The sequence below is a fragment of the Phaethon aethereus genome (genome assembly GCF_964289735.1).
Source record: "Phaethon aethereus genome assembly, chromosome: 1".
NCBI lineage: Eukaryota > Metazoa > Chordata > Aves > Phaethontiformes > Phaethontidae > Phaethon > Phaethon aethereus.
This window is the reverse complement of record NC_138575.1, coordinates 500765-524390: the sequence shown is the minus strand read 5'-3', so window position 1 is coordinate 524390 and position 23626 is coordinate 500765. Positions and strand designations below refer to the sequence as shown.

Sequence of the window (23626 nt, the reverse complement as noted above, 5' to 3'; positions counted from 1 at the left end):
CCAGGAGTCTCTCACCGTCTGGCACGAGCCACTTTTCCATACATTACTGATTTTTAGTTAATAATCAGTCACCTCCCCTTCCTTCCCCATCCGCCCTTACTTACTGTCACGTACACATAAAATGGACTGCAGACAAAACCCAAATCTCCCTTTCAGGAACCTGCTCCGGGAACACATTTAGTCCTTTTCATTTTGTACTGATAGTAACACACGCTGGCTGTTCGGAGCCCCAAGCGTCCTCCCCCCCATAAAAAAGCCCCTAGAAAGGCCACGCGCTGCCACAAAGGACCATCCCAGCCCTGCCTCTGAACAGGAGCGTGACCACAGCCAAACACAGCCCGTGTGAAAAGCAAGCGGGGCCAATTCCCCAGCCCAGGGCTCGCTCCTCGGTGCACCAGGCCCCCTCGCTCCTCCAACGCATCCCACGGCCCCTCAGCCAAAACCTTCAGCTGGGTTTCACTATGGAAGCGGTCACGCTAGTTTTTCAGAGAGCCTTGTTGACCACTGATGGTCTGAATCGGACACCAACGCAGCGCACACACAACGTGCTTAGCCCAGCTCTCCTTGCTGCCAAGCCAGCTGTTTGTCACGGCAGCAAGCTTACAAGCAGTCTGCAAAAAATGAAAAGGCCGATACAACCATGACATAGGCATGTAAGTGGTAAGGATTGTGTGGGAGAAAGTAATGATCTGCTGAAAAACCAAACGTGGAAAATAGCTTTCAGGCATGGCTGCTACTCAAGGAAGCAGAAGAACATATGGACCCGAAACCTTGCATTTCGGTGGCTGGCTGAAGAAAGGAAAGCCGATCAGGTCACCCCCCGAGGCAGCAGACGCCACGATACAGACTGCACCAGCAGCTCTGAGACACCAACAACCACCTCGGCCTCGGTGACTCCAAGTTTCAGCTTATTCTCATTCAAACTCTTAACAAGTCCGAACTCCCAGCACAGGAGTAACACGCCTGAGGCTTCTCTTAAGACCAGGGGATGGTGAAGTAGAAAAAAGATCACATTTATTAGTCATGACTAATTTTTGACTTCTTGACTTCTCCTACTATCTATTTATTAGTCCACTTCAGTTTAAACAATGAGGAAATGAAAAAGTATTTGTATATGAAGACCGAATAATGAAAATCCTCAAGACAGTAATAGGAATGGAAATACTTTGATAATTAATACTTGCACCATGGGAACATGTATAGCAACCCTGACCTATTCCTGAAAAGACAGAAAAGAACACAAAAGTATCAGAAACTTAAGGAAAGCAAACAGAATACTGTTTTTTAAAAAAAAAGCTAAGTGATTTGAGTAATCACAACCCTGAAAATTAATTAGCATTCCTAACAAAACAAACGTTACAAGAAAATCACCCTCACAAAGCATTCCCAAGCAGCAGCAGCGTACCAGCACCCTCGATTGCTTCGAAGCCAGCGCTGCAGTCAGCGTACGGAAGAAGAGGGACGGGTTTATGGTTTGATTCTCTTCTGCCCTGCAGCTGGAGTAGTAATTTACACCCACGCAAAATGATTATAAAACCTACTGTGATTTGTTAGTGTGTTATTCCTGCTGTGCACATGACTGTTAGTATTCATACATGCAAATATATGCAGCTAACACGGGTAGCTCCACACACTCTTCCCCGGGCTGACGCAAGCATTCCTTGTCCGAGGACGCCGAGATCCCGCGCTCAGCAGGAGGGCGAGTGGCTACATCGGCTGCAGCGAGCTGAGACGTCCTGCTCGGGCTCCATCCACACCAATGACAGCTGGAGGGAACTTGTGCCTGGCCAGAAAGCAGCGGGGACAGACTTACCTTCCGCGTGCCTTAATAACGCCATTTAAAGATGCCCTTCACAAGCACAGCGGAAGGGACCGCAGGGCAAAGCAACGGCATCAGTTATGAAGCTGAAGCTGATAATTATACTGGGGGATAATTAGCATTCAGGCCTGCTGCTGACAGACGTAACTCTTTACAGACGGGAATGTCTACAGTGCAGTCCCAGAGATGGAAAGATGGGCGCAGAGGAAGTTTTAGGACTGTCGATTTTGCTTGCTCAAACCATGCTTATGCTGTACCGATACAAGACACGGCGGCTCCTGCTGCTCTCTGCCGTTACCCCACCTACGGTCTGCGCTCAGCAGCGTCTGTGTCTTCTGCCAAAGCGCTCTTCCCAGGGAAGCGCCGCTGGCTGCGCACGCTGCTGCTCACGGCAGGTTTGAAAAACGCCTCAAACAGGCAGTTGACTGGTGCATCTCACTCACGTGCCTAGAGTTAACCTGATTAATATGCAACCAGAACACTCTTCTTTAGACTGCTAAGCACTGCAGGCTACTGTCACACACTTCTTTCTTCTGCCTTCATCTGTAACGTGAAGCTTCGTCCACCATCAGGCTCATTTCAGCAGTTTAACACTCAGGCATGGTTGGGAAAGCGGCAGCACCTCATTTGTACTGGGCACTGGTGAGGCCGCACCTCAAGTCCTGTGTTCAGTTTTGGGCCCCTCACTCCAAGAAGGACGTTGAGGTGCTGGAGCGTGTCCAGAGAAGGGCAACGGAGCTGGGGAGGGGTCTGGAGCACAAGTCTGATGAGGAGCGGCTGAGGGAACTGGGGGTGTTCAGTCTGGAGAAGAAGAGGCTGAGGGGAGTCCTCATCGCTCTCTACAACTACCTGAAAGGGGGTTGTGGTGAGGTGGGTGTTGGTCTCTTCTCCCAAGTAACCAGCGACAGGACGAGAGGAAATGGCCTCGAGTTATGCCAGGGGAGGTTTAGGTTGGATATTAGGAAAGATTTCCTCACCCAAAGGGTTGCCAGGCACTGGAACAGGCTGCCCAGGGAGGTGGTGGAGTCACCACCCATAGGAGGTGTTTAAAAGATGTGTAGACGTCGCGCTTAGGGACATGGGTTAGTGGTAGACTTGCCAGGGTTAGGTTTACGGTTGGACTTGGTGATCTTAAGGGTCTTTTCCAACCTAAATGATTCTATGATTCCCCAAGTCAGCTGCCTCCAAGATCTGCAGTTCAACCTTCTCTTGCCACAAGATCTTTGAAACCCACTGGAGAAAGCAAGATATTTAATTTCGTAAGAATGAAAACAGCTCCTCTGTAATACCAGTGGGACCCATTATTAAATGGCATCTCTGACTGAAACATTCAGTTTCCCATTTGGTGATTGAATTATCCCTCACTCTAAACAAAACCCTACCTGGCCTTTATGTGACGAGCCAGAACCAGCTATAATCATTCCTCTGGAATGAATCTTCTCTTCCTCAGCATCTCCTGCAGAAAATGGGCCAAGAAGGTACTTTCAAATCCCCATAACTGAGGTCAGCATATTAAACATTGTACTAACTGGATCAAATTCAAATCACAAAACAAAGACACATTATTACTGTTGTTTGAACTCCAGGGGTACCTACACCCTGAGTGGGTCATGGCCTTTGGCAGGAGCTCCCAAGTTGGCCAGGGCGCCCACGACCAGAGGGGGGTCTAGAAGCACTGAGGCTGCGGCACGCCTGGGAGCCAGGACACAGCAGCGCCCAGCCCCAGCCTCTCCGGCAGCCTCTGGAGCCACTCTGCCAGCCAGGCACCGAGCCCAAGCCCCTGGCCTGCCCCCTCCCCAGTCAGGCCACGTCTCACCAGCGGGTGCTGCAGGGAGCGCTGGCTGTGCCGGCGAAGGGTTGGGTGTGGGCTGCCTGCGGGCAGGCTGGTGACCGGGGACCGGCTCTGCTCCCGGCGCCCCTCGCGCCCGGCAGGTGGTGGTGGAGCTCTGGCACCGGGGCAGGAACCCAGCTCTGCTCAGCACACGCCGCCACAGCGGCCTCCCGCAGAGCACAGCTCCTCCACGGCCCCCCCAGCCCCACCGCCCCCTTCCAGGTCTGTCCAGCCCTGCAGGTGCAGCCAGCGTAGCCGGTGCCGGACAACCACAGACAGCCCTGGCCCAGCCAGCTCACGCTGAAACAGCCCACGGCACGAGAGGACTCGGTACTGAGCGCTCTGCTCCCAGCCGAGTGGCTGCAGGTCTCCGCCCCGACGCGTCCAGGCACTGCTTGCGCTCGCCCCACGCTCTCCCGGGGGACACAGCAGCACGCGCCGCCGGCACCCGTGGCCAGAGGAGGCACGAGGTCCAGAGAGCGGCACCGCGCACTCCCTGCGACAGTCCCGACCCCAAGGACGGTGGCTTTTCACCAGCGTCTTCACCGAGAACGGCCTCCCGTAAAGAACAGGCCGCAGACTGTCAGTGTGTCGGTCCTACTCAGATGCACGTCTGCTCAGTGCTGACAGGTTACCCCACGGAGGGGAGTCCACCGTACTCTTCAGCGCTTTAACAGTAAGTTATCCTCACTGTTAAAAGCCTTCTCATTATTGCCAAAGTGACGGTATTCGGCCCCCGGCCAGCAGACTCCAGTCTGCCTGTGCCTGCCGGCTGCAGGAGCCTGACGTGACCACGGGCGCGAGGGGCATCGCCCCGGCCCCGCGTGGGCCCCGTGTCGTGATCAGACCAAGCTCGCACGGGTAAGCGAGCAGTAAAACAGCCATCACAGCATTTCTGTTCTGACTAGACGATTTGCATCACATTTTTAGTCCGTGTTCTTACAAAGCCTGTTTCTAGCAGATGTATGGCAAGGGTTTGAATTACCCTTCTCTGTAATCTTAGCACAAGTCACGAGTTACTTCACTGGAAGAGGTACAGGCAGCTGAATTCCAGTCACACAATCTGAGAGAAAATGCCACCACAAACCACTGCATCTGATCTTCAGGACACCACCGGCATGGAGAAGATCTTGGCAAACTTGTCCTTGCCCAAGGACAGTTTAAAACAAACAAGCCAACAAACCTGTAGTTGAAACCTCTCTTATTTTAACTGAGTACAAGGGATGCTGCAGATCCTGCTTCGGCTGGAAAGTTGAAATGAGTCCGGTTGAAATAATCTGTTCTCACAAAGCTCTCTAGTGAGGTGCATCTGCATAGGTTACATGGGGCAAAATACATTTTGTTCACTTACTGAGTGTCAAGATCGCTGATTTCTCTTGAAGCATCTTACTTCTTCAAGAGCATTTACAATCTGTAGTGTACACCAACTACCGGTTCAACATCTCCTACAGCATCGCCATTGCAAGAAGAGATTGCCTACAAGTTAGACGTGGCTCAAATATAAGACCAGCACTGAGGTGTCTGAGGAAATGTGAACTGTAAAGTAGGAAAGACAGAAATGTCCAGTAGGTAGTTTGGTGCTGAATTTGGAACAGAGAAGGGCACTGTCATCATCTACTAGAACGACGTGGGTGGAATAGACAACTTGTCACCTCTACAGAGAGCATGAGGCAGCGTCTGTTAAAATAAAGCATTTTCAAAGCCAGAAGCCAGAACGCTTTACACTGAACAGCTTTAGAGAAATCAGCTAAGGCACTATCTCACTAACAAATGTCAGTATTTAAGAAATTCTGGAACCTTGGGAAATCCCAGACCCTGGAAGGACTGACAGGAATGACACAAGAACTATGAACTATCAGCCTCACTCCAATCCTAAGTAAATTAACAGAATGCTTTATTTAGAAGATCAAGTAGGAAATCTCATCAGTGGGGTTAATGTGAGGTCGATCCTGTGAAGCATCTTGTCAAGATCCCAATATAATTGATGATGGCAACCACAGGAGATCATGTACTGTGGCTTAAGGGTTTGGTACCACTGCACACGAATTAACTCCATACACTGCAACCTTCTCATAGGACATATTAGTATACTAAAAGTGCACTCACCAAAAGGCCAAAAAACATAATCAAAAGCATGCTGAGTCCGCAAGGGCAGCTGTCTCCAGTTAGCCCCATACCTAATCTGTATTGCAGTCGGTGGTCAATACCAGAGCTGTCCGACCTCTGCACCGTCAGAGTTGTGTCCCACGTCATTGCAGTCGCATGAGCGTGGCGGCAGTCCCAGGGCTGACCTCACAGGTATCAGAAAACATCCCAAATAATTTTAGAGATTGGACAGACTCTTTGCATAAGCCATATCCAGTTTGTGAGTAACAATGTAAACCCCTGATCTAGAAACTCAAGATCTTTATGTTTGAAGAGGACGCAAAGAATGCTGCCATAGCAGAGAAGAAGTGATCGTCAGAGAGATCTGGACTGCATCTTTAAACAGTCAGGACAAAAAGAGTTTTTAATACACATAAATGCAAAGTATCAAAAATACAGCCTCTGTTTTCAAGATAAGAGGCATTCCTGGAAAGCAACAATTAAAAAAGGATATACTGCCACATCATTAGCTCTCACTGCAATCAAGTGAAGAAAGGCAATTTCTGGACTTATAAAAATGATACAGTGGAAACAAAAAGCTCTTTCCTCTGCACACGTGACTTTACCAGAATAGTCCAGCTGGTATCTTCAAGAATCACGCGAAAACATTTGAGACCACAAGGCAATGAAAAAAAAATATCCCAGGAGTAGGAGAGGAAGTCTTACAATGTGAAATTCAGCTTGATTTATTCCTATTGAAGAGAAGGTCAAAAGGCATCTACATCGCTATACATAGGTACATACTGAAAGAAAAATACTTCCGATATTTTAGAATTTTCAAACAACGCTACTAAAAAAGATCAGATTTCAAGATGTGACTCAAGAGCCTTGAAGTAAGACAGAATTCCCGTTAGAGAGGGCAACTAAACATTGAACACTGCATCACGAAAGTGGTGGACTCTTGCTTCCCCAAATTACTCATGGGAGAGGACTAGGCTGTTTGGAAGCACTGATTGCTTCTGATCGTGAAATCTGTAATGCTCACAGCCCCCCCACCTTCTCCTCTCTGCTCCCTCCCTTTGCAGATGCTGCTTCAGGAAAAGGTGAAACACAAAACCTGGTCAGAACAGGATAAACGACAACGGATGGGGCGAGCCAGTCCTCTGAGTCAAAACAATTACCATATTGAAGAGGGGGACAAATAATCTCCCCAGTTAGACTGGTAAAAAATCCAGGAGTTTTCCCTTCCTTTGCATCCTAAGCTGCTAGTCCTCTGCTGGAAAACTGTACCTGTTAAATCCCGTAACTGTGGAAGGGCTTTTGGGGCAAAGAACAGTTTAGGCTTGTGAATATACTAATGCTTTGGTCTACCAAAAGTCTTTGTAATCAAATACAGTATCTAGGTGAAATTTAATGGGTTGTTATACACACGAAGTCAAACTAAATGTAATTGCCCCTTCTCACTCATATTTTATCAAAACAGAAAAAATTGTGGGTAATTCTTCCCTATTTAATTGAACTACTGTGAGTTGAAGAAGTGCTAGAGGAAAGAACATTTGACACCATTTTTTTTAAGTTTCATTAGTTTATAATGATCTGATTACCTTCTGCCTAGAAGAACAAGAACCAGCAGACTAATCAAAAGAAAAATCCAAAATTCACTACAAAGATATTGTAAGGATCTGCAGTATTTTTCATAATCTAGTTTCTATAGATAATAACACAGCTCAGAGAAATACGACAATCTCCTGTAATACTTGCCTTTAATTGCTTTTTTGAAATTAGTACAAATAACTTACAGTTGGTCATGTTGAAGAAATACTTCTGTTTCCCTTTCCTCATGACACCCAAAGAACAGCTACCAAGGCTTGCAGTGACACACGCAGCCTGAAGCCGCATCCATCAGGAGTGGAATACTCAATGAAGGACTGTTGACATTTAGCACAGGAATGATAATTAAAAAAAAAAAACCAAAAAACACCAAACAAACAAAAAAACCAAAAAAACCCCCCCACAGAAATCCCAGCCTGCAAGTGACTTGAAGAAGGCTTGCCCCCGTGCAGAATCAATTATACCAAAACACTCCTAACAGATGTTTGTCTAAAATGTTCTTTACCTTCCAGTGAGAGACCTTTAAATAACTACCAAGACAAACTTTTCTAATGCTCTGCTACCTTTACAATCAGAAATTTTCTCCTACTGCCTAGCTAAAATTTTGTTTGGTGTGATTGCTCCTGATTACCTCTTGTCCTATTCAAAAAGGCACAGTGCAGAGTTTATTCCCACCTCTGCAGTTTTAATTATGCGTTTGAAGACTGTTACCATGCACTCAGCACAGCACCTCAATTCATACTGTACCACTGCTAAGCTAAGGAGAATGTTTGCTGGACTTCTGTTTGAATATCCCATTAACTTTGGTTTTTACAACATTTTGATATTGCTAATTGATGTTCAGCTTATAACTGAACTATCAAGTGAACTATGAGTTCACTGTAACTTCTGAACCGTTTCTCCTTTCTTCTCTTTCCTGCACTTGCACAGCTGATTACTTTTCTGCAACTGTGGTAATTTGCATTTCTCCTTATTGAATGGCATCTAAGAGTTTTCAGACAATAACTTCTATCTGTCAAGATGATTCTGAATTCCCATCCTGCCTACAAATTTGCAGTATTTGCAGTGACTCACTGAGGGCATTTGCAACGTCTTCTGTCCCTCATCAAGCAAGTATTCTTGCCCAGAGAAGGGGACGATGATGCCTGCCCCAACGCTTCAATGCTTTGGGGACCTGAAGGGTTTCTCTTCTGTTCCTTCAGGTCTCCAGGTCAGTAAACAACAATAATGATGCTGAAGACATTCACAATACTGGGGCACAACACTGGGGAAGGGACCACAGCAGTAGCAAGTCTTGGTGCAACAGCGGGAAAGGTACCGATTGGAGGGGATGAGTCATGTCATGTTAGGGAATGTATCTGAAGTCAGATAAATTTTACTGTGGAAGACCCTATTTTCTTGCATCAAACCACTGGGTTTAATTGGGTAGTTAAATGAAGAGCTTTTTGTTGCCAACACCTAGAGTAGGATGCATCTTGCCTAAGTTTTGACAGTGATGGTGTACAGGTCTCCATGTGTGCTAGTACTCCTGTGGTTGCCTCATAACCTACAGAGCGAAAGATGCACAACGAGGTCATGACTCATCTGACTTAGATGATTGTTTTAGACGGAAATTAATTGCACCCTGCAAGTCCCCTTTTGCTACTCCACACTGTAAAGAGGACCTTGATGATAAGGTCAGGTAGACAGGTACCGAACTATCTGAAGTTACACAAGACGTATTTCTCTACTAACAACATATGACAAAAACCTCTCCTCTCCCCCTTCAGTAAACGGGAGAAAACCATTACACAAAGTGCAGGGTCAGAGAAAACATCCATGCCTTGCCCAAAGACACCAAACGGTTGGTAGGAAAAGAAAGTTTTCAAAGACCAACCAAAGAACCAAAGAACTGCACCATGGAAGAAAAACAACTAAGTTTAATGGTTGTAAAACATTCAAAGAACCAAGTCAGTCCTTCATCTCTAAAGGTGGCTGAGAAGAAATGAAAAGGCTTCAACATGGTCTAACTTGTTTTATTCTTCCAGCTAGCATGAAGGAACGAGAACACACCCTCTGTGGTATTTGTGACTTTTTATGGTTGGTGGGTTGTTGGTTTTTTTTAAAGTCAGTCTTGAGTGTTCAGTTGCACTCAGTGTTGAAGTACAGAGGGAAGCTGATTCCTTCCACCTGATGTCCTTTCATAAACCAGAATACCAGGACAGGGTACTGCAGAAGAACTAGGCGTTCGGTGACACCAGCATCCTTTTGTGAGTAACCGTCAGTAACAAACAGCAAAGGAAAGAGCATAAGAAACAGAAGAAAAGACCAGTGACCCATGCATGTGATACCGACTCTGCTCCTGAAAGCCAGTAACCACATTCTGCATCTCAAGCCCCTGAACAGCTCACAGTGGTTCTTGGTCACAAATTTACTCTTCAGTAATTTTGTACTCTCATTTCAAATCCATTTATAGTTTTGGCCTCCACAACATGCAGTAGGAATAAATTCTACAATTGAATCACCTGCAGTGTGACAAAGTACTTTGTTTTATTTTAATCTTGCTGCTTGCTAATTCTACAGAGTGCCACCTCATTCCTTTGTACCGAGAAATCACTATTGTTCCATATTCACCTTCTCCTTGCCTACTCATGATTTCGTAAAACTCTGTTAGATCTCCCTCAGGCACCTCTTCCCCAAACTGAAGAGTTCCAGTCTATGTAACCTTTCCTCAAATGAAAAGTGGTCTGTGCTTTGGGTTTGGGTCACCCTTGCTGGTTGCCTCTGAACCTTTTCTAAGTCTTCTTATTTAGATGGGTAAACTACAACTGCAAGTAAGAGACTGTCAAACTGTGGATTTACATAGAAGTATAATGCTATTTTTAGTAGACTTTCTATTTCTTTCCTATTTCCTAACATCCTACATGTGTCATCAGCTGCTGATGCTTGCTGAGAACTACCCACACGACTCCCAAACCTCTGAGTGAAATGCCTTACAGGAATCCATTGCTAAGCAGGTATGTGCTTCAAAGACTTTCAACTCGAGGGACAGCAGGAGCTGGAAAGACTTTAGTCTCAGACAGACGCGCTGTTTAGTGACCAACAGCTCCAGCAGTTGTCACCCCTTTCAAGTTCTGGTTGTATCGCATCTATTACCTGACCAAAACTTGTTGCAAATATACTACAGAAAGGAGGACTCCTTTGATCAAGTCTCTTGACAAATACCGAGGATGGTGCACGCCGTCCCTCTCACCAGCCCGCCATAAGCCCTTTGCTCCAGCGTTTCACCGCCAGCGACATGCACGGCAGTGACACTGGGCACTTAGCTGCAAAAAGAACGGAAAAACTAAAGGGAAACCCCACTAACTTTTCTGCACCTGGCAAGTAATTTTCGGACAGATTGTTCGTAGTTTCCAAGGACCTGCTTTTCAATCTGCTAACAGGTTGTCCTGAATATTTTTTTAAAGAAGAGAATGAATGGGGTTTATTAAACAGTTCCCCTTTCCAATGCTTCTTTCATCACTAATAAGCAGCTCTGAAGGCTAGAGCTCTTCAGCCTGGGCACCTCTCCTAACAGCTCACACCCGCTGGCTGCACTCTGCTCAGTCAGTTCATTGTGTCATTACCTGGTCCGATTTCTTGTACAGAACAGGCTGCAAAGCCTCATATTACCCACTAATTCCAAAATCCTAAATTTCAGGGAAAGCTGAGCAGTCTGGCACAGGACCCAAGCACAAGGACTGCTGAGAGAAAGCATGGGCTTGGGGGGAGCTCACTTCTTACCATTTCATGTTCTTGAAACTCTCTGTGAAAGAGGTAAGTGGTCCCAAAAGATCTTAAAAGACTATTTTGAAAGCACGTTAATTTGACAAGTGGGATTATACAGAAGCCTCTTCAAGAAGAGATTTAATTTTCTCCCTCTACACTTCTGTTGCTATAGAAATGAAGGTTGCACTAGCCCAGTGCAAATTACCTGCTTCCAGCTAGATGGGCTTGCCGCTATAAAAACGTGTTGCCCATAACACACCAAAAGCAGGGACCTCTCCAGATCAGCTGCTGCCATCTGACCAGCAGCTCAAGTTGCACAACACATTTGCCGAAGATTCACTCCCCCTCTCCGTTTCTAAGCATGAAACTCCTTTTACAGGGGTATTTTTGATGCCCTGCCCTGCAAGGCCATTACCTAGCCATTACGTAGGGCTCTTCCACGCTCCTTGCTGAGCCCTGCCTGTTACATGGCTTCTCTCTGGGCTTGCTAATTAGTCACAGCTAGGCAGAAGGACAGAAAAAGCCGATGCAATTTCCATCTCCCTGCCTGCTGCTTGCCTTGTAGACATAACTCACGGGAGCAGAAATCGGGCTTTAATACCAATCCTAAACTAACAGCGCACTGGGGACTTACGAGGCAAGAACAGCCAATAAACAAGCTGCAGAATTGAAAAGACTAAAGCAAACTGTCTCAGGGCTCACACCGCCATGAAAAGGTCGAGGAAATCCAGAGCGACTCCCTTTACTTGGTCCGGTCTGGAGTCATGGGAACCAGCTCTTCACTTGTATGTCCCCACCGCCTGCCCGGCCCCAGCACCGCCAGAGGCACCTACAGCCTTAGGAACCCAACGTGCAGAGGAGGTGCTCAGGGAATGGGGATCCCAATGCCTGGCACAGGCAACGATGCTGGTATTGGTCGGGGTACGAGCTATGATCACGCTGCCAAGAGGGATGCCCCCTGAACAGGACCTAGCGAAGAGAACGAAATGGCAGCCACGGAACTGCATCTGTGCTGGGCAAACACGGGTGCCGCTCTCTTGCCTGTTGGGGCAGAGGAGAAACGGCAAGTTATCAGTGCACTCCCAACGATTTCTAGGTGATTTTAGCAATCACTCATATTACTGATCTGCTCACTCAGTCCAGCTGAGCAGATGGGGGCTAGGGGCTACAAGGGGAGCCTGAGAGCACCGGGCTTTCTCCGCTTGGAGGAGAGATGGTCAACACCTCACTGCCACCTGCAATTACCTCATGGGAGGCTGTACCGAGGAGAGAAAGACACTCTTGGAGGCACACAGGGATGAGGCAAGAGGCAACGGACACAAACTGAAGCACAAGAAATTACGACGAGATACATAGCAAACCTTTTCACCCTGGAAACAGACTGGGACATGGGCCCAAGGGAGCTGTGGGACCTCCAACCTGGAGACATGCAAAGGAACCTGATCTAGGTGGCCCTGCTCTGAGCAATCGGTTGTGCCAGAAACCTCCAGACATCCCTTCCAACCTAAATTATTCTGTAATTCTGTGTATCGACATATTTGGCCACTCACAGCATCTAAGGGCATCTCTAATCCCTGCTTAGAGACTTCTTCATGTTTTTCCTCTCTTCTAAGGGGAGGCCCATCCAGATGGCTTGTGAATACTCATGGTTGTAATCTCTCTCCCTGGTCAACTAATCCCTGTGATTGAATAATAAAATAAATAAAAAAATTAAATCCTACATTGTCTATTGCTCCCAATTCTTTTCCTTCCCAGCTGTGCCCTGTAGAATGTAGGTTCTTAATTTTATAGAGTTAATTCTGAATCACTTTAATCTCTTCCCTTAACATAGTTCATCAGAGAAGTCAATTCCCCTTGTGATTGCCTCTTTCTGGTAAGAACAAGTTCATACTTCTCTCTTGGTTTGCCTTATTCCTATTTCAGACCAGATTAGGTTTGCTGAGCCCTGTCCCACGCTCCTCATCCTCAGAGGTCTGGGGAGGGCTGTTGTTGCCCTCTGGTGACCTTGGGTGCACCCCAGCATACCTCAACTCCGGAGCAGCCATCTGCTCTCTTCTTTCCTTAATTACAGTGATGCTTCAAAGTGCTATCAGTAAGAGGTAGGGAACCTGCCCCGGAACAATCTCTTGCCCTCCGCCAAAGCAGACCTCATCCCTGCCGTCTGTTATCGCCAACGTGCTAGTGAAGTTACAGCTCTGAAACCTTGCTTCCCCAGAGGCTGACTGCACAAAAGAAAATGCTTTCATTTAGTATGCAGCCTAGTATCTCCTCATGTTCTCCATATATACGTAGCTTTCTTTTCAGCTCATTAAGCCAAAAAAGCTTAAGTAAATTACATACCCTACCCAAATCTGCAATTCAGCCATGTGAATGCTGCTCCCTGCTCTACTGCACAGGGCATCCATTCAAACCTGCAACTATTTCAAAGGCTCTTCCTGAAATCTAAAGTCACTTGTGTGTAATTTTCTCAAGTACTTTTAAGTTGTTCCTCAAACACTGTCATGTTAATCTTCTCCCACGTTTGAGACCTCCAGTGAAGTCAGAAATCATGGAATGAGCGCTCTCCTGCAAATAGTGTTAATCGATCTGCTGCAGTGATCTTACAGCACCTTAGTTTGTTCTTAATTTCTGCTCTCAAGAATTGATTGGCCCAAATGTTTAATATTTTTTTAAATAGGAAAAAATCTACTTTGTTTATCCTATTTATTAAGGCAATCCTAAAACCACCATGTGAATCCTCATACCGCACTCCTGACCGCCACCTCATGTCCACAAGCTGCCGCTATCGAGTCCAAACTCCACTTCCATCCCGTAACGCTGACAAAACGCGCCCTTGCAGCCCTGACGGCACGGCACGGCTCTGCTCCTCTGTGCTCAGTCCCGTGCTGCAGTCCCAGCCACTACTGCCATCTCCATGCGTTAGCAATACCCACATTTTGAACTCCAGCAAACAGAGCAGAGAAGCCTCTGCTGAAATGGTGCTTCCGCAAGCACCCGGTGCCTCTGTTGTGGGGTGCTTTTTGTGGGTCGTGCTCACATCGCCCACGCCTGCAGACGGAGCACTGGGTGCTGCACAGCACGTGGTCTCAAGGAAAGTACCAAAGGCAGCCGCTTGTGTTACCTCGCACGGGTTCTCCTTGCCTGAACAGTGAGGTGTGTTTCACTTTTGCACTCAGAGAAACCTACGAATGAATGACAAGCATATATATGCTTTAAGAAACGTCTTTCTCATTTCCTGTCACCACACTGTAAGTATTTTGACACAGCAGGAGCAGAAGACACAGGTATCCCACTGTTCAGGAGCAGAAGACACAGGTACCCCATCGTTCAGCACCACCACTGTCTCAACGTCTTCACCAAAGCCAACCCAACTCCTTCTCCATTGCAGGAGAGAGCGGAAGCGCTCGAGTTGCGTATCACTGGGCAAACTGATGGAACGACCCATTAAAGGCTATTAAATACAAAGACATCGCCTCTGGCTCAGGAAGACTCTGAACAGAAAATTGCTGCAGGCAGGAATAATATTTTGGGTTGCCTATTCTCTTCTCATAACTGCAAGAAGCACCTGCCATCAGCCACCGTGCGACACATGATACTGGCCTGCAGGACCTGTAGCGTGCTCCAGAGCGGCCATCCTCATGCTTTTATGCTGCGTGACTACACACCATACTATGGGGATGCAGCTAAAATCCTACAATCTGTTCCAATTCAACCCACCCAAACCTGCCAAACCCCCAAGTTTTCACAGTGTCAGCACTGTTACTGTGAACCCTGCAGATCCCAGTCACGCGTGAGCGGTGCAGTCCAGTTTACCAGTAAACCTGCATGCACTGACTGCTGGGGAACGCCAAGACCAACTGGACTGCAAGAAGCCATATATGACTGGGTCCAGAAGAGGCTTTACATCCTCCTGACACGTAGCCCTGGGGGATTTTAGGGTGGAAAGATGCGGTCTTCCTCTTGGCTGAGGGGTGCAGCTAAAGGCACGCATGCAGGCACAGCCACCTCTGCCGGTCAATTCCGGGGAAACGGGGCCACGATGAGCAAAACTGCCCCCACGGGAAATCCATGCCGTTGCTCCCAGCTTCCCTCTTTCATAAGGGTGGCCAGACACTATGTTGTGGGGCAGATGGCAGAGATGCTTATTCGCCTGTGGGAGACGACTCCACTCCGCCGTGCTTCCCAGCACCCTCCTCCTTGATGTGGGCTCTTCATACAAACGCCTCCGTGGCACGCGCATGGCAGCGGAGGGGATTGCCCCCGGACTAGAGGGAAAACTGGAACCAGGCAGAGCCAAGAGGGGCTGTTCTGCAGCAACACATGATGCACAGCCCAGAGCACCTTTCTCTAAGGACGGTTTTGGTTTGCCTTACACAAAAAACAAGCTGGCCAGAAGGAAAGGGTCTGAACCAGGGGCCTGAGTTGCCAAGGGACTCTGGAAGCAGGCATCACATAGCGTGCGATTCTGGAAATAACTATCCAAACAGCAGGTTTACTCCTGTGGAGGTGTAGCTCAACAAGAGGGCTTAAAAGCTGTATCAGTCTACATTCGCCAGTTGGGAAACTCACAGAGCTGGTGAGGTTGGAAGGGGACTCTGGAGATCACCTAGTCCAACTTTCCCGCTCGAGCAGCCTGCCCAGGACCATGGCAGTCAGATTTTGAATACCTCCACGGTTGGAGGCTCCCCAGATGCAAGACCTTGCATTTCTCTTGGTTAAACTTCATGAGGTTCCTCTCTGCCCATTTCTCCAGCCTGCCCAGTCCCTCTGGACGGCAGCACGCCCATCTGGTGTATCAGCCACTCCTTCCACTTTTATGCTGGCTGCAGTTATGCTGAGGGTACAATCTGCCCCAGGTCATTAACGAAGATGCTGAACAGTACTGCCCCCAGTATGACCTCTGGGGTATTTCACTAATGACTGGCCTCCAACTGGACTTTGTGCCACTGGTCACAACCCTCTGGGCCTGGTCATTTGGAGAGTTTTTAATGCACCTCTCTCTCCACTTATGTCAGCCCATCTATGAGGGACTTACAGGAGAAAGTGCCAAAAGCCTTACCGAAGCCAAGCCAAACAACATCCACTGCTCTCCCCTCATCCAACAAGCTAGTCACCTCTCTGCAGAAGGCGGTCAGCTTGGTTAAGCAGGATCTCCCCTTCACAAATCCAGGCTGGCTACTACCAATCACCATTTTGCCCTCCATATCTTTGGAAATGGTTCCCAGGGATCAAGGTGAGACTGACCAGACCAGCCTGGAGTCCCCCCCCCCCATTCTCCGCCTTGCTCTTCTTGAAAACAGGGGTGACATTTGCTTTCTTCCACTCATCAGGAACCTCTCCTGACCACCATGACCTTTCAAAGACGATAGAGTGTGGCCTGGCAAAGCCATGAGCCAGCTCCCTCAGCACTCATGGGTGTATCTCATCAGGCCCCATGGACTCGTGTATGTCCCGTTTGTTTCGATGTTCCCTAACCTGATCGTCCTCCACCCAGAGCAAGTCCTGCTTGCTCCAGACCTTCTCTCTCGTCTGAGGGGCTGGGGATTGCTGAAGGCTGGTCTTACCAGTAAAGACTGAGGCAAAGTAGTACCTCAGCCTTCTCCTTGTCCTCATCACTAGGGTTCCTGCCCCATTCAGCAGTGGATCAACGCTTTCTCTAGGCTTCTCTTTGCTGCTGCTGTCACTTGCAAAATCCTCTCCTGTTTCCCTTCACATCCCTCACCAGATTCAACCTCAGGTGGGCTTTGGCTTTCGTAACCCCATCGCTGCAGGACTGGGCACTGTCTCTACGTGCCTCCCACGTCACTCTCCTCTGCTTCCACCCCTTGTACACTTCCTTCTTGTGTCTGAGTCCAGCGAGGACCTCCCTGTGCACCCCCGCAGGCCTCCTGCTACCCCTGCCTGATTTCCTACTTGGCAGGACAGGCCATTCCTGAGCTTGGAGGAGGTTGTCCTGGAGTATCAACTGGCTCCCTTGGACGCTTCTCTCCAGGATGGTATCCCATGGGATCCCTCCACGCGGATCTCTGAAGAGGCTAAAGTCTGCTCTCAAGACATTCAGGTCAGATGCCCAGGCTTCCTCCATCATGGAGTGAAAAGTTCAGAGCCTGGGAACAGGACCACTGTCAACCACGGTCGGACCACAGAGCCATTTCAGCAGCCACAGAGGGTATCAAGGAGAAGGCCATGCCTTGAAATCTCTCCCTCTAGGGCTGGGAAACCTCACTTTGGGCTTCACAGAAAAGCCCACCTCACTCACAGCTCACAGCAGCAGTGGTATCGGGTCAGGCTAGCCATCCTCCCGACTTCCCAGAAGCAGCCAAGGGTGGGAACGTGACAAGAAAAGAGCAGAGAACACAGCAATGCTTCCCCACCAGGCTCTCCTGACCTCCGCTGCTGGACGTTAAGTGAGTCCCTGAGTCCTAGCTGGTCTCTTCATACTCAGAAGCCTGCAAACGATTTTCCTTCCTTGGATTTGTCCCACTGCTTTCTGAACCCCTGTCATTTTTAGCACTCACTGTGTCACTCAGCAAGGAGTCACACAGGTTCGTTGTATGTTAGATGGAGAACCTCCTCCTTTCATTCACTTTCCATGTTCTTGTTTCAAGACACATAGGTCTGGCACTTAGGGACATGGTTTAGTAGTGCACTTGGCAGTGCTAGGTTTACGGTTGGGCTTGATTGCAACCGAAATGATTCTGTGATCCAGTGATTCAGTACCTCATGTTCTGGCGGAGGAAGAGACAACCAGAGATCAGCTACCTCTGGTTCACCTTTTCCGTATCATTCATTTATGGACTTCTACCAAACCCCTTTTCCTTCACCGTTACTTTCCAAGCTTGAGAGTTTCAGTCTATCTAGTCTCACCTCGTATGGAAGATGTTTCACAGTTTTGAGCACCTGTTAGTTTTCTGTGCCAACTTTTCAAGTGTTACTTTTTAAGTCTGAAAGACCAAAACTGCATGCAGGTTTCAAGATGTGGGTATAGTACAGATTTATACAAAGAATATTAATAATTATGTTTTCTGTTTTGTTCTTTTTTCCTTTCCTAACAATTAAAAAAATTCAGTTCTCTGCAGGTTTGGACTGGAATCAAAGTAAGCCCCAAGCCTTGTTCCTGAGCAGAAGTCCATCCAACACCATCACTGAATATGAAATACTACTACTGTTTTTTTCCCCCCATATGCATTACTTCTTGTTTTTCTGTCTTGGTGTTCTGCTGCTGTTTGACCATCCAGTACCCAGTGTCACCCAGTGACCCTCCTTCACAACTGCTTTAATTGTATTTTCTGACCTACTCTTTTGTCTGCTTTTTTGAATGTCTCAGTGCTAAAGAAGATGTTTTTGACTGTGATGCCACAGTAGTGTCAGGTCTTTATTCCTAAGCAATTATGAAGAGCTAAAAAATCTTTAATGGGCAAGAGTACCTCACAGCGTTTCTTCTGGTGTGCATTACCTTGCATGTGCCAAAATAAGTTTTACCATCACACTGTTTATCAAGCCAGCTTGATGCAATCCCACCCACCTACTCTTCTTTTGCTTAAGGAATGTAATCTTGACTCATCTGCAAATTGTGACCTATTTCCTGCCCTTTAAGACCAAGACCAACCAGTGACTCCAGCACAGACCTACAGGGGGTTCCCTGTAGCATTCAGTCATGGTAGAAATGGACTGTTTTCCCCCTCTGTCATCCTTACTGTTTTCTGAGTCATAGCAGCATTTTCTCTTTCACCTCATGATCAGTTAAGAATATAAACAGCCCTAAAGAAGCATGTCACAGGATTTCTGGAAATCAAAACAAGTTACACACATTACTTTGAGTAAAAAGTGCTCAGACCCACAGAGACAGATTTAGGATAAGCAGCTCAGTAAACCAGAATACAGTCACTGCTTTGTTGTTAAGCTCAAAGACTCCAGGGTAACTTAGTTTCTGTGTAATATATTCTCACAATTATTCTCACGTCATAAGCAGTAATGCCCATGCAATTACTTTACTAACCAATAGTTTTTAAGAGCACTGAAGCCTGACTGCAAGCAGAGATGATATTCCACAGAGTAAGCCTACATTTATCCCTCAAACACAGAGCCCCAGTGCCCAAAGTCCTGAATCCAACCAGCAGACCCACTCCTACAAGGCCAGCCTCCCACAAGCATGTCCAAGTGCTTGAGACCAAGCACAAACCAGCAACATCACCCCTGTTTCATGACTGATTCCCTACCGAGTTTGACCACCTTCCCAAAGGTCGGTCTCTGTGCCGCGGCGAGTACGCGCAGTTGCCAGGTACCACCCCAGCCGTGGTGAAGATGCCTGTAGCTGGGCAGCACACTCAGTGCTGCTGACAGGCTGGAGCGACAGCTTCATGTAACCCTGCACAACAGCATCCTCCTCTTTTCTTCTCCAGAGCAAAGCTGTAACTGTGCACCTGCATCCAACGCATGTTCTTCAGTTCCTGGAGCACACCAAGAAGTCTCCAGAACGTTTGCTCCTCAACTGAGGCATGAGCCAGACTGCCCTGCAGCTTCAACGTTCTATTCACCTAAGCCTTATCTAGGACTTAGAATTTAGACTATAACTGAACTGACCGAAACAACCAGAAAAGTTTCCTTCCCATGAATTCAAAACAACGTATGCTGCTCTGTCAGGGAAAGGAGATACTTTTCCCATGGCAATGAATCTCCTTGTGATCACAAAGCAAAGATGCTGATGCTTACCTGTGAGAGGTGAAATTGTCGTAAGAGCCCACAGTATAATGTCGGAAGAGACGCTTTGTTCTGTCTTCTCTGGTTTCTACAAGAAAAAAGACACATCACAGAGGTGACAGTTAAAGGAACACTTCTCCTTTGTCCCTGCTTCCCCTACATGTCTATAAAGTGAACCCCACTTCCATGCAAGTAATAGACAAGTAATAATCTGTGTGCAGACATGTGTCAGCGTGATCACTCCCAGGCATGCTAGTGCACAGTCCCATATGCACACAAGCAGCTTCTGTGAACGTAGGATCTCTTCACTTAAACTTCCAAACCACATCAAGGCATCAAATTTCAGCAAGACTCCAAGACAGAGCCGAAGAGGAGATCCAGCACTGGTAAGGCAAACACACGCTCGCTGTCCCCAGGCAGTAGCCACATGCCTTTCCTTTGTTCTGTTTGGCCACATCAATCTTGCACACCTCAGTGCAGAGGGGTGCAGCTCCCACTGAGGAGATGGTAACAGTGCTGGTCAGCCTTCCTTCTCCCCGGTGGTCCCCGAGCTCTCCAGGCACACGGGAGTTACCAGGTGGGAAAGCTGGGAACCCAGAGAGACTTCTGTAACCTCTCGTCTACTAACCCCAGCACCAGCCCCAACAGCGCTTCGGCCAGCGTCAGGGCAGGAGGCACTTCAGGCCACGCTTGTTGGACCGATCTCCCCTCCAGGGTGTAACAACTCCACAGTCTGCTCGCCTGCCTCAGAGGCGTGAAAAGGCCAGAGAGCCTGCTGGCCTGAGCTGCGAAGCCGACAGCAAAAGAGATGCCAGGGCTGCTGGATGTTGAAGGCAGGCAGGCAGGCAGAGATGCCGCTGCAGATGTCCCAAAGACGGTCTGCAGCTAATGGCTTAAGAGGAAACATGACAGGGAGATGGAAAAGAAGCCAGACATTCCCAGTTACCATTCACCTAACACAGAAGGAATTTGCATCGCACCACCAAAAACGAATTTATTGCACGACCCAGGATTAGCATGTAAGACTGGCCCTGCAGAAAGCAAATGGCTCCTCACACTGACTGGACAATGCTGAACCACCTCCTCCATGGCTACAGTAGGGTGATGGGACTCCAGACAGCTAACTCCATTCCTCTACCTTGGCACCACTTTCTTGTGAGGCCCTCGGTCCTGCTGACTGCACTACCGGCTACAACAGCAGGTAGGCTGTGGGTCTGACTTAAATTCAGCAGGTCTTTAAGCATGCTAACTAGGGCAGTTGGATAGAAGGAATGAGTAAAGGGGATGAACAAGAGAGGAAATGAAGAGTGAAGTATAGATGAGACTCACCTTTCTTCTTCAGTAGGGGCACAAACTGTTTGCACCCAAAGCAGCAACAATGCAAAATAACCATTTGTTTTCACCTGCGTTGGCATTCAGAATGGCAACAGCCCGTGAGAAGGGGCTGCAAAAGCAGAGGGGCAGTTTTTACTGTTATTACAGCACTGTCGATCCAAGGCACTTTGTTTTAAGCTCAGGACAGGGTGCACTTTCAACCTTCCACCCTGGTCTCACGATCACACGAAACCACGGCTGAAGGCAGAGGGAAGCGCTGCCAGCGCAGCCACAAGGCCAGTTTCGCACCCTGGGGACAGACGACAGCCCTCGAGGCAGCAGCAGCAGCCATGTCACATCACCAACTCGCTGTCCGGCCTCTCACCCCTCCCTAGCAGGCACTGGCTGCCCTGCGCCGCCCCGCTCCGCTCCCTGGCGTGGGCTGTAGCCTCCCGGTGCCGGAGGGGCCTCTGCTTGGGGTGCAAGGTACCCGCTGCAGCACAGATGTCCTGCTCTTGGGGAACTTCACCCCCAGCACGCACCTCCATTTCACGCACAAAACATGCTTACTATTGGCAAGGCTGAAAGAACAATTAACTTTACCAAAGTTAAGAAATAAAAACTCCAAATACAGTACTTGTTTATACTATTGAAAGTACTGCCTTGCCTTTTTTCCCCCCTGATTCTTTTCTGCTCCTCTTGCGTGGGTGGTTTTTTTTTTTTTTTTTAGCTTTTCCCTTTCTGTCTCAGAAAGAGCTGAGGAACAGCCCCAGCATCCCGGCACTTGGTCCCCTCAGAGTAACGTCCCACGCCACGTGGTTCTGGCTCTCCTTCCTGCCACGCCAGCCAGCCTCCTACGGCAGCGGTCTCCAAAGCAGGGCACATAAGACAATCTGCTGGGGTGCGGGAAGAAAACATTTGTTGGTACCATTAATAACATTTTAAAATATTTTTAACATGGTGTTTATTCTGTCTTTATCTCACTATTTTTTATTTTCTGTTTTTGCATGCACTTCACAGCGCACACAGTACGTTAGCAGAGTACTACAGGTATATAATTCCTAAGTAAGTGTATGCGTACGGGGGGTGCGTGCTTAAAAATTTTTTTTTTACCGAGGGGCACGTGATCAGAACGGTGAGACCCCAAGGCACGGGACATGCAGCATCCCAGAGATTAACACGGGTGCTCTGGCAATCCCCCCCCAAGAAGCGAGTGCAGAGCAAGCCCCCAGCAAGCGCACGCACGCAGCGAGGACGAGGACGCCGCGCGCCAGGCGAGGTGCAGCCCGGCCCTCGCAGCGCCGCGGCTCAGGAGCACTTAGGGGACACCACCGTCAGGGAGCAGCCCCCGGTGATCCAACGCGCTGCTCCAGCCTCGCCGCTGTGCATCACCTCGTGTGTTTACCTAATCTGGAGGGAGATTTCTTGGAGCCCGATGACACAAAAGGGGCTGATGGCTCCCCGTGAATCTTCCGATTAGGTGGTCGTCCACCGAGCCCCATCCCTGCGGTCCCGGGAGAAACTGTCTCAAAGAACCAAGGAATTAATCTCACTGGTGAAAAGACAAGGCTATGCCAAGAAACGGAGACGTTAAGGATTGATCAGCACAGCGGCACGCCGCAAAGAGTTAAAGGCGAGAACCCCCTTGCCAGGACGACCTGAGGCAGCCCCTCACCTTGCTCACCCGCCCGGAGGCCGAGGGTTCTCGGCGCCGAGCCAGGCGGTGGTACCGGACTCTGCCGCCGCAGCACAACCAAGGCACGCTGCGGCCGCAAGGAAAAGGCGGCCCTGCGCATTCGCGCGGGCTGACGCGCTGACGGGGAAGCACCTGCACCGCACTCCAGCTCCTTCCCCGCTGCTGCCAGAGCGCCCAGACAACGGCAGCAGGGAGCAACCTCCCACTCTGGTTCCGCCTGTGCAGTGCGCACACAGCCGCGATCCCGCGACGCTTTCTGCTGAGGAACAAGGCAGGACAGCAGAGGCCTAAAATATACCTAAAACATCAGGACAAGTCTTGCTTGCGTGAACAAGCTGGTGCCCACAACTCCTTACAACTCGACACAGATGTATGAAAAATGGGAGCGGGGAGGTAGGAGAGGGGAGGAAGGGGGGCTCCCGCGGAGGCGCAGCCCCAGCAGGCCATGACAGTGATGGCGAGCACATCCACCCTCTCCGCTTCTTGGCACGTGAAGACACTCCTCAGTGAGAGGCACCCCCAGCCCCCGTGGACCCCTGCCTGGGCGGGAGCGTGCCGCTGCTGCGGCACAGCGAACCCCGTTCAGACAGGCACCCCCCTGCGCCTCGCTTCCCCCCTCGCTCCTGCCTTTCGGTAGCGCCGCTCCCGCCGGCCCCAGGCGCCTGTGCTTCAGCCCCTTCTCCTCCCTCTTCCCCACCCTGCTCTGCCTCCTCCTCTTCATCCCCTGCCTCCCTCCACGCATGCACGGACACGTGTGCCTCGTCCGCAAACACCTCTACCGACTCATTCCAGATAAAAGAAGAGCGGTTTGGTGACGGGCGCT

At 48.9% G+C, this 23626-nt stretch overlaps 1 protein-coding gene across 1 annotated transcript in view; it reads right to left on the bottom strand.

Annotated features, from left to right (window-relative positions):
* The window catches only part of SHANK3 (SH3 and multiple ankyrin repeat domains 3), a gene marked incomplete at both ends in the record, with an annotated part of 394260 nt that overhangs the window by 111655 nt on the left and 258979 nt on the right, over window positions 1-23626 (bottom strand). Inside the window, 1 exon segment of the mRNA XM_082010792.1 lies at window positions 19806-19881. Within this exon segment, the coding sequence (XP_081866918.1) occupies window positions 19806-19881 (76 nt within the window).